The sequence below is a fragment of the Sinocyclocheilus grahami genome, unplaced genomic scaffold (genome assembly GCF_001515645.1).
Source record: "Sinocyclocheilus grahami isolate Dianchi unplaced genomic scaffold, SAMN03320097.WGS_v1.1 scaffold426.1, whole genome shotgun sequence".
NCBI lineage: Eukaryota > Metazoa > Chordata > Actinopteri > Cypriniformes > Cyprinidae > Sinocyclocheilus > Sinocyclocheilus grahami.
In genome coordinates this window covers 1,937,852-1,956,302 of record NW_015505605.1, presented here as the reverse complement: position 1 = coordinate 1,956,302, position 18,451 = coordinate 1,937,852, and the positions used below count along the sequence as shown (strand labels likewise).

Here is an 18,451-nt window from a genome sequence, read left to right as displayed (position 1 = left end):
AATAGAATATACGGTCTGTACAGTATAAAAACCATTACGCCTATGGAGAGTCCCCATAAACCATAAAAACAAACCTGTGTGTGTGTGTGTGTGTGTGTGTGATAAAAGTTAAGTGATTTTTCTTAAGACAATGGGAGAGAGATGTCAATGTCAATGTCATTGCAGCCTTTGACAGTGAACACTTGATTACGCAGGGATACGCACAGTTACACACCGTCCCGCTCTTTAAAGACACACTTAAAGAGGGAAGCTTGCTGGTAGACCTCTCACCGTTTCACGTGCACTTTGTGTTCACACTGAAAGCGAATAAGAGGACACTGTACTGTATCAGCTGATCACATGAGCTCCGCTGTCTTCTCTCCTAATGGTAGTCGCAGTTTATTTGTGTAATGTTGAACTCGACTCAGCTGTCGCTCACGTTGCCTCACATTGTCAACTCACATTGAAAGTAACTTCAGTTTGCTTTGAAAATCGCTGTCAGTGTGAACACTGCAATCAAAGCGATGCAACAGATTTAAACGTTCCTATTATAATCAACGTCACTGCTGCAAAAAGAACATTTGAATTCAATAATGTAATCTGGGTTTGCCATTTATTAAATATTAACATTTAATTTTTGTTTTAATTTTAACTTGTTATAATTTTCTGGTTTTAAAAAGGACAATTCAATTCAAGTTTATTTGTATAGCGCTTTTTACGATACAAATCGTTGCAAAGCAACTTTACAGCAAATTAAGTTTCTACAATATTTAGTGGTAGCTTATCGGTGGTGACTGTCAGTTAATGTATGGAAAAATCTATTAAACACACAATCAAACAGATGATGAACACTATTAACAGCAATTATTATATGATGCAACCAAACTTATAGCAAAATGTAAACATTTAAATGTGCAATTTATTTTTTTTTTAATATGTATGCTTCCAGTTTGGGATGCACTGATATTCAAATTCTGGCCCAAAACTAATAAGCTGATAAATATTATTTGACCAATATTAAAACTCTACACTATTTTGTACAAATATGTTTAATTTAAATTAAAACACTAAACACTAAAATCAGTCCTTTTAAATGCTACAAGCGAATTTAAGCATTATACTTTACAGTTTCAAAATGGATATTAATTCATGTTGTGCTAAAGATTACATTTTATTATTTATTTACAAATGATTACAGATTATTAGTATATTTAAAAATCAAATTTAAGGGAGTGTTAGGTAATGGTATAAGGTAGTGTACACACAAATATTTAGGCTTAAATGTAAGATTTATTTATTTGAATAGCATATTCAACATCCATACATTTGGATTACACAGTTAAAACATGCGTTACTATTAATCTTAATGTGATGCATATTTGTCAGTCATAGATAAATAAAACTGGTAAGATTGCTGCACTCACTCACTCATAAATAAATGCATAAATAAATACACACATAAATCATGCCATTGTTTATTATTAACTATTTGCATCTGTTTATTTTTTTAATAATCTATTTACAAAATAATTTATTAAAACTGCTTAGAATCAGCATTAATCTGTCCATTGTGAAAAACTGCATTTTTTCAGTTAAAATGTAGGAACATGGTTCAAATATGGCTAGTTATGGAACAAGCAATATTCAGTTAGTTAAAATGTTGAAAGAAATTGGATTTACTGATGATAAATAAACCTTTTACAGAAATATTTTATTATTTTTAATATCATTTATATTTTTTACCTGTTTCATTTATGTGTGACTGACAAATATGCATCACATTAAGTTTGTTAATGTTAAAACGGTGTAATCCATATGGCTGAAATATATATATATATATATATATATATATAAATTCAAATACATAAATATTAAATTAAGGCCTTGTATTTTTTGAGTGTATTTGTAAAAATAAGCAAAATAAGCAGCACAATTAAATCGAAATTCTCTAATATTGCCTGATAACCAATATGGAACTGATATATCATGCATCTCAACACACGTTTGTGCTGCCAGCTTTGCTAATACTAGGAGTGTTTGACTTGTTTTAACGCCTGCCAACAATTGCCCTCATCCTCTTTCAACAGCTGCACAGAACAGACAGACTTTCACAAACCTGTGTTTGATTGGAGACGGGGACTGTGACCTAGAGCTGCTTATGTTTACATAGATTTCTTTAAGGTGCCAAAATTAATCTAGCTTTCTAACAGTCTCAAACTAAGGAGCTTTGTGAGTCTGTCAATACCTGATGTGTTTCCATCATCACCAAATGCTCACACTGCTCTTTGTTACAATACGTTTTGGTTTCAGTGTGTCAAGGGCTCACTTCACGTTCTCCAGCCTCAAGGTTTTGCCATCTCATCCGCCTTCCCTCACTCTTTCTTGCGTTCTCTCCAGTCGCTCTGTGAGATTTTCTCTTTTTGTCGTGTATTCTCACGAGATTTGCAGTGCCATGACATACAGCAGTGAGGTCGGTCCCTGACTCATGGACTTCTATGGACACTTATTTATTGACATTAGCATTATATTTTGTATTAAAATAAATCAAGTTATGTTTTAAAGAGTATGTTTATGGATTTCTGGACCAATTTTTTTGTTTGTTTCCCGAAGTCTGTGACCATTACTGTGTAACCTCCCCTCGCCCTTGGGTGCCATAGCAGGACGCCCTCTTCAGGTTGTGGGTGGGACTTGAGGTCCCTTTTAACCCAGGCCAGCTCATTGCCGGAGATGATTTCATCAATAACTCCTCTGTAATATTCCATAACCTTTGACTTGGTTGCAGATTTTTTTTTTAATGTTTGTTTTAAAGAGAAGATATGACTATAATGATAATAATAAAGATGTTTGTGTTATTATTCATTTACAGCTTGCCAAGAGATTTACAATGTCTCCAAAAGTGCTTTTCACACTTTACTCAATGGGTTTAATGCGAATACTTACGCTATGTCCGAAATCACATACTGTGTAGTACTGGTTTGAAATTTTGAAATGTTTCTAAATAGTATGAATAAGGGTAGTAATGAAATTCTAAAGTCTGACATTTCTGTATGCGTTTTTTTTTCGTATTCGTCATCCTTTGCTATCAAAATGCTTGCTACGGATGCGAAAATGCAGAACATCGAACCTACAAATTAATCGCGCATTTTTCTGAAATTAATCGCGATTAATCCCGTTAAAACGTTAACGTTTTTAAATATACTTTTATATTGCAATAATTTCACATTCGATCTTGAAATCAATGTACAAACAACAAAGGCAGTATATTTTTTTATATTTGTTTAATGGCATCTTTTTTTATGACTGAAGGCCAAAAAAAAACGTGACGAGCCATTCCCGCATCTGTTTGTGGCTGAATGCAAATGATCAAAGAAAAAAATACAAAAAAGATGACAACGAAGCCCGTGCATCAATTTCAGGTACTTTTCGGTACATTCATAATCCTGTGAAACTTTTTTTTGGCTGTTGACGTTAATAACGTGTTTTAATGCGGTAATAATTTCACCAACGCATAATATTCTCTCTCAATTTCCATGTTCCCTCACGAAAATTAGCCATGGTTTTAACACGAATAAAACCAAAAAGCATGGTTCTTGTAGCCATGGTAACCGCAAATTAACCATGGTTTTGTTACTTCAAATAATCATTTACAAAGAAGTATTAAGATAATATTTTTTGTATTTATATAAACAGACCTAAGTCAACAACATCCTTTAAAATGACTTACAATGCATTATATAAAAAACTATGAGGCAATAATGATTGGCTAATTAATAATGATATAGTTTCATAGAATAACACTGTTAAAATACATAATGTAATATAAAATAAACAATATAAGTACATTATTATTACAAATGCCTGCAAAGGGAGCCAAAGGCCTAATTGCTGCGGTTATACTTACAGGATGATCAAATCCTTGTTTAATAGGCTATTGACCAAACATTTAATTCAAATATCCACTTAATCTTTCGTTTTTGCCAACCCTTTTGATGACACAGCCTCTATAATTTCTTCAACAAAACACATGCGGACATCACAACCCTTACAAAAATGAACCATGGTTTTATCGAAAAACTGCTTCATCTTCTTTTGCATGATTTCTAAATGCTTCGCACCATAAAATAAATCAGACAACTGTATTAATAAAAGCATAGCCATAGGTAACTGTCTAGAGCTACAATTGTAATTAGTAAATAATACAATTTAATTACATTGGGGGGGGGGGGGGGGGGGGGGGGGTGTCCATCCGCATGCATTTCTCTCAAATCTTTTTACCTTTTTTGACCCACTTCAGGTCTTAAAGTCTCTATTAATGAGCTGACGAGTTCAATCGGGTGTGTTAGATGAGTGAGACAGTGCTGGGCTCCGGGACAGATTTGAAAACCATTTCAGAGACTTGTTCTTAAATGTGACTCGTATAAAATATATTACATGCATGCACAGTTTTAAGGCAGCTTTAATCGCCTTTTTGGTAACTTCATGATTTAACTGACCACGACATTGCATGCACGTAGATTATTTCACGCTTTGATATGAAAGGATACAGGCTACAGCGCGTGCCGGCGCCTTTGTGCGTGCAATTGAAGAACACCCGCACAGTACCGTTTCCACGCTCGCTTGACTCGCGCAAGTGAAATGGAGCGCACGTTTCCCATTCTCAGTCGTTCTACGACTGAATAAATGCACTTCTTGTCAAGAGAAAAAGTGACAGAAGCAACAGTTGTGAGGTGGCCAACCCTAGCCCCTGCGTTAATTGCGTTAAATATTTTTAACACGTTAAACTGAAAAAATTAATCGCCTGCCTTAACGTGCTAATTTTGACACCACTAATATACAGTGGTGTGAAAAAGTGTTGGCCCCCTTCCTGATTTCTTATTGTTTTGCATGTTTGTCACACTTTAATGTTTCAGATCATCAAACACATTTAAATATTAGTCAAAGATAACCAGTAAACACAACATGCAGTTTTTAAATGAAGGTTTTTATTATTAAGGGAAAACAAAATCCAAAACTACATGGCCCTGTGTGAAGAAGTGTTTGCCTCCCTGTTAAAACTGTGGTTTATCACACCTGAGTTCAATTTCTGTAGCCACACCCAGGCCTGATTACTGCCACACCTGTTCACAATCAAGAAATCTCTTAAATGGGACCTGCCTGACAAAGTGAAGTAGACTAAGATCCTCAAAAGCTAGACATCATGCCGAGAGCCAAATAAATTCAGAAACAAATGAGAAAAAGTAATTGAGATCTATCAGTCTGGAAAAGGTTATAAAGCCATTTCTAAAGCTTTGGGACTCCAGCGAACCACAATGAGAGCCATTATTCACAAATGGCAAAAACATGGAACAGTGGAGAACCTTCCCAGGAGTGGCCAGCCGACCAAAATTTACGGTATAAATAGCTCTTTAAGGTAACTAATTACATGTTATACTTTGTACAGTGTCCATGTTACAATCCTCCTTTCCTTTCTCCTTCACCTGAAGTCTTTGAATTATGTTTATTCCCTTGAAGGGCCTAGAAACTTCCTCCAAAGACTGAGCATTCTCATTAACCCAACCATTCATTTGAAAGCAGCAGATCGAAACACTTGTCTACTGACCCTGTAACTATACTAACCTATTGAAGTACTGAAATCGGTTTTGTACATTTGTAATACACTGATAACGACCAAATGCAGGTGGTGATGAGAAAGTCACATGATGAACCAAAGCCCATCTCAAGCAGCTTTTAAATAATAACATATATAGAAGGTGCACAGTGTCATTCACACAATCACTAAACACCATCATGGTAACACACATGAAACTGAAATAATGCAATAAACATTAATTTAACAACATTAGGTGTAACACACAACCCTAATATACAAAACTGATAAGCAAAAACTAAGAAGAAACATAGTTATTTCAACAAAAAAACATCAAATTTGAAATGAAACGCAGGGAATTCTGGGAATGTCAATTTACGGTTATTCACTGTAAATTATACGGTCTTTTTCACTTCCAAAAACGGTATACTACCGTAAAATTAATGTCGAATACATATAATGTCCTATACAGTTTTTCACCGTACATAGTAGGGGAATTTACCGTTAACCATTTAACAGGTTTTTACTGTAGCATTTTTACAGTCTTTTACCGTTAAATTCACGGTCATTTTTTACAGTATATGTAAAAGCATGGTATTCATGATAAAAAGGCACCTCTGCTGTTGAGGCAAAATAATTAACATGATAATAAATAGCTGGCTGACTTTTCCATATGTTGACATGACATGGTTAGATACAAATTGTTAATATAATTTATTAAAGCTGGGTATGAGCAAACTTAAAATTATAACTATATGTATAATAAAACCATATTTAAAAACATGATATTAATCACATCACAAAATATAGTATTGTTACTTCTGTAAAGCCTCATTAAATTTAGATCTCCTTCAAAGCTTTCAGAATCTTAACTTTTTTTAAATAATTATTTTGCATTTTTAAAATGAACATTTTAATGACAGTATATTTATTGGGGAAAAAATACATTATTTTATTTATCAAAATAAACATAAAATATAGTACAAACTTTGCTGAACTGATTGTTTTTAACAAGTATTCAAAACATTATTTATGGGTGCTGGGTCCCTTTACCCTAAGCATGTAGTAGAAACCTCTTCTTGCCACCTAATACATTTATAACATTTCTTAAACAAAACAAAATGTGTTACTCCATCTATGTTACATTTTTTCCATTATTTTAAATTGTAATATTATTTCACAATATTGTTGTTTTTACTGTATTTAAGGAGACTTCAAACACATAAAAAAAAAAAAAAGAAATCTTACCAACCCCAGACTTTTGAGCGGAGGTGTGCATGAGTAAATGAGCAGATTTTAAGAGAGTAATGACTAAATTTAGTTCTGTTCCTCACCTAAAGCTATCGTATGTCTTCAGAATAATTCAAAATATGGCGTACAGTCATACAAACCACTTTTATAAAACTATGTTTAGCTTTTTTTTTATTATTCAACTGACTGTTTGTGTTCCCAACTCAAACACACACACACACACACACAATAACACACATTCAAACCACAAAATATTCTTAGCCAAATTTACTGAGACAGAACAGTCCAATTATTCATACAATACATATGAACCTTTAATTATGTACCACATTCTGTTTCATACACTATGGATGCAGTGAAATGCACATTTTCCTTATGGCCCTGTTGTACGTTAGTATATAATCACTAACCCAGATTGAAGCATTGTGATATATAACTTAAAATAACATTAACCCAGGGTGCACAATCACACAGGCTTAATTTCAAATGTGAAAAGTCCATAGGGTGGTAATATGATATATTGTGCCCCTCTAAATATCATTTACACTTAACTTGACCCCCCTCTGCACATCTGGTTTTACTTTAAGGAAGTTGACTGGGATGCAAGCAGCATTTGAGGACTTTTCTTTAGTATTAAGAGCTCTAGATGATAGAAATATTAAAAATCTTTCCTCACATTGGCTTCTTAATACCAGTTGTTATAATTTTCACATAGGAAAAGTCCTTTACAGATAGGACTACTGAGCTTTCCTGTGGAAATTCTCATTATTATTGTGTTGACTCTATCCTTTCAACAGCAGGACTAACTGTAACCACATACAGTATGTGAGAATCCTAAAATGCTCAGGGATTTTCCCTGGCTTTATCGTTCTTGTTGCCGTTGAACATGTATGGAAATATTGTCATATTGCCAAAACAAACACAGGCAGCAGACAGGCGGTTCTCGGTTTCTGCTGTGTAGGTGACCGCTGACTCAAACAACCAACAGTGTACAGTACAAAAGCTTTACGCACGTATCAGCACTGTTCAGACATCTGTGTTGCATAAAGTTTAGATGTATGAAGGAAAAAAAACAAATGGCTAAAAATGCGAGACGGAAATACCAACACAGAGAGACATTTTCCCTCCCCCTTCAAGTTCTACAAACATTCCTGGAGTCAAACACGAGGCTCGGTTCACGCTGCCATTACAACAAGAATCTGGCGGGAGATTTCGCTGATAAGAGCCGAGAGAGTCTCATCATCTGGACAGAGGTGATTAGCTCTTCTCAATAAAACAAAGACCTTTAATAGACCTATACATGAGAAACTTGCTCTCAACTGCGACTGCATAACAATCTGCGTACTTATATTCGCCATTTTTGTACATGCATGTTATATTATTGTGACTTCTCCAATCATTTAGTCCACTTAACCCTCTGGCGCTTCTTATGGCGGCCCTTTTTATACTTTAATTAAATGAATGTACTGTATTTTAGTTTGATAATGTTTTTATTTATTTATTATTATATTTAGGGGATTTTTATACAGTAGTTATAGTCCAATTATTAGCCTATATGTTAACCACTTTTTGAGGACCTGAAAATTAAATTTTCAACTTAAACTGTCGTAAATCCTTTTTTTTTTTCCTCCTTAAATCTCTTTCCGGGTTCTTACTTTGGCACCTTTTCCAAAGTAAAATTCAAGCACTTTCAATGTGCATTTTCAAGATTTTCCAGCACTTTACAACTGTGGTAAAATACCAATATATGTATGAATGTGTACAAATTCTTTCAGCAATTACTTGGCACTCGTAGAGCAGAAAGGCACAAGCGCTATCTCAAAAGGCAAAGCAAGACTGAACAAGCCAGCTGACTTACTAGGTCTAAGTTATCGGCAGTGCATGAAAGGCAATATGATTACACCAGTAAAAAAAGAAAAAGAAAAAATACAGAAACAGCTTTTTGAAGAAGCAACACTCATTACATATATTACAAAGCTATGAAAATGCATATATAAAAAAAAGACATCAGGTTTGTTTTTTTCTCAAAAAAAAACACATTTCCTTATACTATGAATTCAGGTCATCTCTTCATATGAAGAATCCTGCTCACGTTAGTCTTTAACAAAACTATGAAAAGAGAAAAGAGAAAACAAATTAATATACAGTACTTAAAAGATATGTTTTTTTTCTATAAATGAAGAATAACAACTAGTGGGAAAAAAATTGAATTGCTTGTTTCCTAATAATTATATCAAAACATCCTTAACATTGACCGGAGGAAAAATCGCAACATATATTTATTATTATTATATATTTTTTTTTCATTTTGTTTTTCAGATAATCTGAATTTGTATTGTGTTTACAGTGGTTTACTTTTAAAGATGGGAGTCTGCCATTTTGCTTTTCCAGAAAATGTAAACATTAATTTAAAGATAAAACAAAACGTTATGAATCAAAAATGTAAAAGGTAAGATACAAAAAATAAAAAATATTGTATTTATTCTTTTTTTAAATACCCCTTTTCAACAAGTTCAATATTTCCTTTAATGTAAGCTAGTGTGATTTTATTGTGTTTTCAACAGCGATAGCAAAAATAAGATATTTTATTTTATATATATATATATATATATATACATAAAATGTATAAATATTGAAATATTAATGATAGACAATTTTTAATTTTTAAAATAAATTTGAATAAAATCTTTAAAATAATAACCATTTAAAATAAAATATGTAAGTATTGTATTAAGTGTGTGAAACTGACAACTGCCAGAGAACACCAGCATTTATTACTTCTTATCTTACAGCTACTGCGATATAAATCTTATGACAACTAACCCCGGTCTCCCCTGCATTTGATCTTGTTCTATTGCCTTCAGCTAGTTTGAAATAAATCTCATTAAATTGATTATTTCCTTATACCCAATTTATGCAGTCAGTTATGCTGGTAAACCTTTATTGTAAAGTACAGCTGTGAAGTTTGCCTACAGTGAGTAAATACTGCCACCGTGTGGCTACATTGCACAAGCATGTATTACGGTCAAATAATGGATGTGACAGTTTTATGGTCTTCAGCAAGCCAGATTACTCATGTCTACTGATGGCTTTTGCACTGCCAGATATATAGAAAGATTCTCACCTTCCACCGGTTTCCACACTCGTTGCACAGCACAAAGGTGGTCATGGGTTCATCTGCGCTGCGTGTCTGGACCTGCGGAGAGAGATTGTGCATTCCTGCTCGTTTCATGCTTCAATGCAGTTTAAGCCCACTTGCAAACTTCCTTTAAGACATGTGAGCGAATCAAAGACTTGTGCGAATTTGCTTCGAAATGCGGGGCTGTTTGTGTATCAGAAACTTGATCCTCCCGGTTTTCTTTTTTAAAATATGGCTTAAGTGCACAGATACTTTTAGAAGGACTGTATTTGTAACCTGTCAAGCTTCAGATCGAGAGCTGTTTTTATAATGACGGCAAGTTTAAACATTTCTGGTCTGTTATAACAGCATACCTGAGTGTAAGTGCAGTTCTTGCCCTTGCATTTTCCACAGATGAACATGTCAGTCTCTGTGCCGCCCACTTTGGAGAGCTGATGCTCTCGAATGGACTCCTTGGTCAGCGCTTTCCTGATCTCTTTAAGCTCAGCGCTTGCCATCTCCTGCCAAACACGCAATTAACACAAACACATTTCACATCCTGCAGAGAAGCTGCAATTTAACATTTCGCAGGCCAAAGTCAGACCCAAACGTACCTCTGCGGTCATGCTGGAGATGCGGTCTGGAGAGATGTTGCCGCACAGGACGTTCCGGCGTAAGTCTGGGTTTTTCTGGTCCTTGAGGTTGGAGATGCGACTCCTCAGTCTGGTTTTGTACTTCATGTCAGTGGACTTGAACTCCTGGTAGATACGTGTCATGAAGTACGGTCAAGAAAGCAGAAACCCGGTTGCATTATTTTACATTTTTCTATAAAGATGAAGCATGCATTTTTTTTTGTTAAATGTTAAAATATTTTCTACTTTCGCAGCAAGAAGACTAAAAGTAAAAGATTATTAGCTGGCGAATGGAAACGTAACCAAAAGGTGTAAATGAAAAGTGTAAATACTGTGGCACAATCAAAACATTGCACTGTTTGCTTGAGGCAAAAGTTCAATGTTTGGCTGGCGATCATGGCCTCTACTGGTAGATGTTGTAATTACACAATTTACAGGCAAAATACATCTTTCTCTATTCCAAGTTCTGTATTCTGACAAAGTATGAATCACCAACATTTTATATACTACCATGGTATTCAAACGGATACAAAAGTGACAGTAAAGACATTTATATTGTTGCAAAAGATTTCTATTTCAAATTAACGCAGTTTTTTTTTTACTTTCTATTTCCAATTCAGGGCCATATTACACTTTGCTATTTACAAATAAAATATTAAGCAGCACGACATTTTCATATTGATAATTAGAAATGTTTCTTGAGCAGCAAATCAGCATATTAGAATGATTACCTTTTCCAAAGTAAAATTCAAGCACTTTCAATGTGCATTTTCAAGATTTTCCAGCACTTTACAACTGTGGTAAAATACATGTTTACATACACGAGTTCTTCACTTTAAATCAGATTTTATTGTGCTATTAATAACCACCTGTCTGGATTGCATATATCATTGCCTAATATAAATAGCCAACATACAGTATATAAATTATACATTTTAAAAATGAAAAAATCTGCAGTATTTTTTTTTTTATAAAATGTCAGTTTTATTTAAGGGCAATATTTATTTATAATATATATATATATCATATTAATGACTGATACCATAAAATGACTGTAAAAAAAACATGATTTGCGGTTCAAAAACTGGTTTTTCTCAAAAAAAATTAAGTTTTATATAGTGATACTTTCCAGCCTTCAAACTATTTTCAAGAAAAGGGATTAGTCAAAAGTAGCTATAAGTTGGTCTTAATTTAAAACACACCAACACACAAATATTATTTTCATTTAAAACACACACACAGACACACACCTTACTTTGTTAATCATTTGGATTTTTGAAGGCACATTAGCGATTTTTGCATTGTTCTGAACAAGAACAGCAAATTGCCAGCAGGTGGCGCATTTTGAACGGCACAAAACCGCAATTTCCCTGGTAACGACTGTACACAAAGCAGCATTGTTTATTAGTACTTATAAAGCACATGTTCTGCATGACCATATTCTATATCCCTAATACCTAAATTTAACAACTACCTATTAATAAGCAGTATTTAGGTGTTTGATAGTAAGTCGTAGTTAATAGTTAATTAATAGCAAGACCTGGACCTTAAAATAAAGTGTGACCAGAATTTTTTAAAATTCAGCTTTACCGTCAGAAATATATTATGTTTTAAAATATATTAAAATAGAAAACAGTTATTTTAAATTGTAAAAATATTTTACAATATTACTGTTTTTACTGTATTTTTGCTAAAATAAAAGCAACCTTGGTGACTTATTAAAAAAAAAAAAACTAAACTTTTAAACATAGTAGATGTTTTATAAGTGCCATATTTTGAAGGGCTCTTAAAAGCATTATATTTTTCTCTATGTGCTGCCTTTTACAGCTCGGGATAGTCACTAGGGAAAGGTTTGGGATTGTGTGTTCTTATGGTGCCATCAGCTATGTGATGTATTTTTTCCTATAGCTCCAGATTAATTTGGCTCATTTATGGCATATCATTAAGGGACTGGCTCAAAAACAACTGGCAATGAGCAGAGACGGCAGATTTCAAATCACATATTTGGTCCCGCACCTTCAAATAACCATTTTCAAGCTTAATAGGAATGCTACTGCATAGCTTTCTTCAGGTTTTCTATCTAGACCAGTGTTGAGCATCCCGACATAACACTAGCTAATGTAGCTTTTGGTAATTAGAAGGATATAATCTTCAATCTGTGCTGCCAGGTGTTCACAGTCTACACCGATCGTCTGGTAATCACCTGAGAAAAAAACAAAAAAAACAAACAAAGCATAAATCAACTCAAATTAACTCCAATATTTTAACTATACTTTTAAAATTTTAAATCCACAAATCTCCCCCATAGTCATCTTTTGCAAAAATACATTCAATAACAGTTCATTTAACATTTTAGCTCCCTTAAAGGTCCCATGGCATGAAAATTTCACTTTATGAGGTTTTTTAACATTAATACGAGTTCCCCTAGCCTGCCTACGGTCCCCCAGTGGCTAGAAATGGCGATAGGTGTAAACCGAGCCCTGGGTATCCTGCTTGGCCCAATCTGTAATCTTCCCTTTATGTCATCATACGGGGAAAGGTTACCTCCCCTTTCTCTGCTTTGCCCGCCCAGAGAATTTGGCCCGCCTATGAGAAAATGAGCTACTACCTTGCGAGGTGAGCGCAATATTTTTTTTTCCTCGAGAGACATCATGGCTTGCAAACGAGCGAAGCATGGCAGTTGCCCCGCCTCTCTCCTCCTCATTAGCATTTAAAGCTACAGACACAGAAATGGCACATCCTAAGGAAAGCTCATTGTGGGACTGGCTCTTAGTGGCTGAAATTCTGCACCAAGGCTGAATTTCGCGAGAGAGACTTCAGATACAGTACTAGGGACCACTTAGGCCTATATAAAAGCATCCAAAAAGCAGCATGTAATGGGACCTTTAAGTTGTGAAGTGCAGTGAACTTTCTTTCATATTTGAGTGAAATGAACTTATTTTGTAAATTGTACTATTAGCTTTTACAGTGCATTAATAACTAGTTGAACTGGTTCAGCTTTTACCATCAGTCTGTAGGGCTGCCACCAGCAGCTCTTTGCATTTAGTGCGCACGCTGTCCGTGGTGACGGGTGCAGGTGGGAAGGTGGTGAATTTGGGGGTGACTGGGGTGGTGGGAGTTTTTGGTGTCTCCGGCTTGTTACTAGACAACAAAAGGTAACAATATTTCACAGTTTGTAGAACTGCTTAAAATAATATGTATTGTAAAAACACAAATACATCAAAAATGTAGTGTTCCATTACGTTTTAATTATATTTTAAAAAACAATATTGTTAAATATTTGTGAAATACTATAATAGGTTTAAAGAATCTAGAAGTTGCTATTAAGAGTATAGATCTGTTTATTTTACATGTTTATTTTGTTTTACATCACGTTCAAATAATTTTTTTCATAATGACTCATTTTCAAATAGTTACCTAATTTAGTAAATATAATGTAAAATAAATATTGTTGTCATTGCAGCAGGTGTTATTTGCCATCTTTAAATTAAAAAGTGAGCTATATATACTGTATATCAGCTTTATGCAGGCTGAAATATTTTTTGTCTGATACCCTGCTCGTTTTTTTTTAAATGAAACCTGCATGGATGAGTTGTTCACAATAAGATCTATAATATGCATTTCGAAAACAGATAGGATGAATTTTATTTTCAAGGCAACTTTAATGGTTAGAATTCACACACCTGGTGTCACTGGATCCAGGACAGTCTTTAGAAGATGAGGACTGGAGCGGAGATCCTCCTTTTTTCTTCTCCTCCGATTTACCCTCAGAACCATCTGCATAAAAGAATATTCACACAATCCAGCATTAACATCAGAACACATGCTCATTGCGTTCACTATCACCAAGTTAACAACCATAAGACAGTAAGAGCTGGAAAGCAAACACAGCAGTAGGGGCTGTCAAACGATTAATCGCGATTAATCGCATCCAAAATAAAAGTTTTTATTTACATAGTATATGTGTGTGAATTGAGTATATTTATTATGTATATATAAATACACACACAGTATATATTTTGCAAATATTTACATGTACTTACATGTATATATAAATATATTTAATATATAAACTTAACATTTTTCTTAAATATATACATGCATGGGTGTTTATTTATATATACATAATAAATATACTCAATTCACACACATATACTATGTAAATAAAAACTTTTATTTTGGATGCGATTAATCGCGATTAATCGCATCCAAAATAAAAGTTTTTATTTACATAGTATATGTGTGTGAATTGAGTATATTTATTATGTATATATAAATACACACACAGTATATATTTTGCAAATATTTACATGTACTTACATGTATATATAAATATATTTAATATATAAACTTAACATTTTTCTTAAATATATACATGCATGGGTGTTTATTTATATATACATAATTATACATTAATAATAATAATCTTATTGCTAAAATTTCAAGTTTTCTTGGACTAAAACTAGACTAAAATACTTCAGGTTTTCTTTGACTAAAATTAGACTAAAATATTTAGATTTTCTTGGACTAAAACTAGACTAAAATGTTGAGACTTTTAGTCGACTAAAACTAAATAGGATAAGGTTGACTAAATATGATAAAACTAACAAGGACATTTTACCACGGGACTAAGACTAAGACTACATTGAAAATAGCTGACGAAATTAACACTAGTTTTTGTTCACATAGTATGTGTGTACTGTGTACATTTATTATGTATATATAAATACACACACAGTATATATTTTGAAAATATTTACATGTACTTACATGTATATATAAATATTTTTAATATATAAACGTAACATTTTTCTTAAATAGATACATGCATGGGTGTGTATATATATATATATATATATACATAATAAATATACACAGTACGCACACACACATATACTATTATGTTGGATGCGATTAATCGTTTGACAGCACTACACAGCAGCTTCATCCCACCACTTTTTAGAAGGAAATTCTACGGTCTCCTTCTCAATCACTGTCATTCACTCCAAAATAAGTGAAACACCATCTTTTTAAGCTGTGTGAGTGTGAATAGGAATGCAGTACCCAGCAGTTTCTTCCAGGTCTTGATGAGAGATTTGGCCAGTGTCTGCACCTCCTCATCCGAGCTCTGCTTCCGCACTGCATTCACTGACATCCCGATCCGCGTGGACTGCAGCGTGCGACGCAATGAAACGGAGGGAAGATCACGTTTGTTGCATTAAATATATCATTGGCCTATCACAACATCCAATTTGTGATACATTATAACTCAATCTATACATATGACACAAGTGTTACAGATAACTATCAAATAACAAATTATGATGCTTTGACTACCTGATCATTCTTCTGCTATAAAATGCTCCGAAAAGCGGAGATCATTATTGAATAAAAGAACGAGCAAATGACCTCTTAAGATTTTCAGCTATTTAAATGCAGTACAATAGGCATGATAACCTTTACTATTTTAATCACAATAAATCAGGGACTGATCTGCAAAGACTAAAACACAGCTCTGGGGTGTTTCTTCTGTGTATCACTGCTCTGTTGTGTTTGAATTTCTCCTCAGGGATTAATTTAAAGCCTATTTGTCTGTACATTAACTCCTACCATACTGAATATATCCATTCCAGGGTTATTAGTTAACTACATCTGAAATGAAAACCATAAAAAAACATTCATTACCTGAAATAAACTAAGGGTTAACTGAAATAAATATTTTTTTTAAAAATCTAATTTTCAGTTGTTTAACTTAAGTAACTAAAAAAACTGAAATAAATTTGAATACAAACGATATAGAAACATAAAAAAATAAAAAAGACAAAAGACCCAACAAAATTACTCAAACTTTAACTAAAACAGAACGCATAAAATCTTTTAAAACTAATATGAAATAATAATTAAATTATAACAGCATCTCAATTGATACTAAAATAATAGCTAATGACAATAATCCTACAGTAAACGCACTCTTAAGCCATGCATGTAAAGCAGACAGTTACAAATATACTGTATACATACAGTAGTGCATTTGAACCATTGGCTCTGTTCAGAATGGAATACTAGCATGTGTACACTAGTATTAAAAAAACATAAAAAGTATGCAACATTCAATGTTGCATACTTTTTAAGTTCTGCATCTGAGGTAAAGAAAACGTAGTACTTATGAAAATTATGGAACTTTTGGAAATACAATCAAATAATGAGAGAAAATATATGTCAAAATTATTCATTCATCAATCCATTGTGGTATACAGTATTCTGTGCAATCTGCTCTGATATATGCTGCACTTTCTGGACAATGTAGTAGTAGGTCATCCAGATATTCTACACCCACGTACATTTTACATAAATACGGATTACATTCTACACACTGCAAAAATAGTATGAGCAGTATGCCATTCCAAACATAGCCAATGAGAACAGCAGCATGGGATTCCCTGACTGGAAGAGAAAGCCATGATTATGTAATCCAAGGCAGCACATGCTCTGCCCACAGACGCCGTCTCCAGTCCTGCTGAGATACCTGTAGGGTCTCCAAAGACATCTTCATGTTCCTCAGCTCCCGAAGCAGGTCAATGGCACCATCCTGAAGATACAATCACAACGAGGAGGAAGGACAGTTACACAACAACTTCTCAAACGTAAACACTGGCTTCTTCAACTAAAGGTTGGTTCATAGAAAAACACAGCCAGTCTGCACACAAATGCTGTGTTTTGGGGACAAAACTGGGACTGACCGGTGTGAAATGTTGGCTTAAATGAGTCTTTTGTTCGCGCTGGAGAAATTTGGAGAACAACCAGCTGCCAGCTCATCACAGTAATGTTACACAAACGCTTCAAACATGAGAGTAAAAGCCGATTTTGCACGAGGAGTGACCAATAACAGCCCGGCGGGTGTCTGGATGAGGATGAAACCGGTGATAATCACGCACAAGAGTAACTAGAGCTCGTTCTTGTTTAATGTAGACAAACAGAAACGAACGCGTGGATGAAATCAACAGTTCTCTCGCCTAACGTTACCTGTGTTTCAGAAGCTATAGCAAATGTGTCACACTTACAGTGTTTTTCTTATGCACCATTTTGTCCAGCTTTTTTGCGATGCGCTCCACTTCTTGGTCCTTCACCATGTTTACAGGTTTAGGGCTGTTTGATGGCGCCCGATGGCCGTGCCTCCATTTATGTGGGAAAATATGCGCCTGTCTGTGTGTGTGTGTGTGTGTGTGTCTGTTTTAGTGGCAGTATGAGAGGGATCTGCTGCCTTTCTCTCCGCTCTAGAATGCTGTATAGCGATGTTCGAATCGCGAGCGAGTCGTTCTTTTCGGTTGAATCGTTTCACAGAATCAAATGAACCTGTTCCGGTATGAACGATTCATTCACGAATCAGACTGAATCGGTAAGAGCAGTTCTCGAGTCAACTCACCGACTCTTTTTCAGACATGAGCGCCTGTTTTAGTGGCAGTATGAGAGGGATCTGCTGCCTTTCTCTCCGCTCTAGAATGCTGTATAGCGATGTTCGAATCGCCAGCGAGTCGTTCTTTTCGGTTGAATCGTTTCACAGAATCAAATGAACCTGTTCCGGTATGAACGATTCATTCACGAATCAGACTGAATCGGTAAAAGCAGTTCTCGAGTCAACTCACCGACTCTTTTTCAGACATGAGCGCGAAAAGTGAGCTGGCAGTGCGAAAGGCAAGTTACCTTAATAGTGGTAATATTACAAATGAATTATGTTTTCAAAATGTTTAGGAGTTAATTGGATGGCAGTTTTCCAACATAAAGGTTTAGGACATTTTACAGGCCACGCCGAGATGTCATTGATCACCTGATGACAAATTGACGTTGTCACGTCAAAAAGTCACTGACTCGTTTCTTAGAAGCGGC

General features: G+C 34.5%; 1 protein-coding gene across 2 annotated transcripts; it reads right to left on the bottom strand.

Annotated features, from left to right (window-relative positions):
* Nucleotides 1-8,566: 8,566 nt before the first annotated feature.
* On the bottom strand, nt 8,567-17,990 carry LOC107551521 (transcription elongation factor A protein 2-like). Of its 2 annotated transcripts, none has more exons than XM_016233137.1 (10): nt 17,629-17,990; nt 17,094-17,156; nt 15,632-15,737; nt 14,251-14,344; nt 13,572-13,708; nt 12,709-12,770; nt 10,550-10,699; nt 10,310-10,456; nt 9,942-10,013; nt 8,567-8,926 (listed from the first exon to the last, which is right to left on the bottom strand). In XM_016233137.1, the coding sequence occupies exons 1-10, from the start codon at nt 17,695-17,697 to the stop codon at nt 8,918-8,920; spliced, it is 909 nt and encodes a 302-aa protein (XP_016088623.1). In that variant the 5' UTR covers nt 17,698-17,990; the 3' UTR covers nt 8,567-8,917. The 2 variants fall into 2 exon arrangements, with proteins under 2 accessions (XP_016088623.1, XP_016088622.1); XM_016233136.1 differs by having other exon boundaries at nt 10,550-10,704; nt 12,714-12,770.
* Nucleotides 17,991-18,451: the final 461 nt, after the last annotated feature.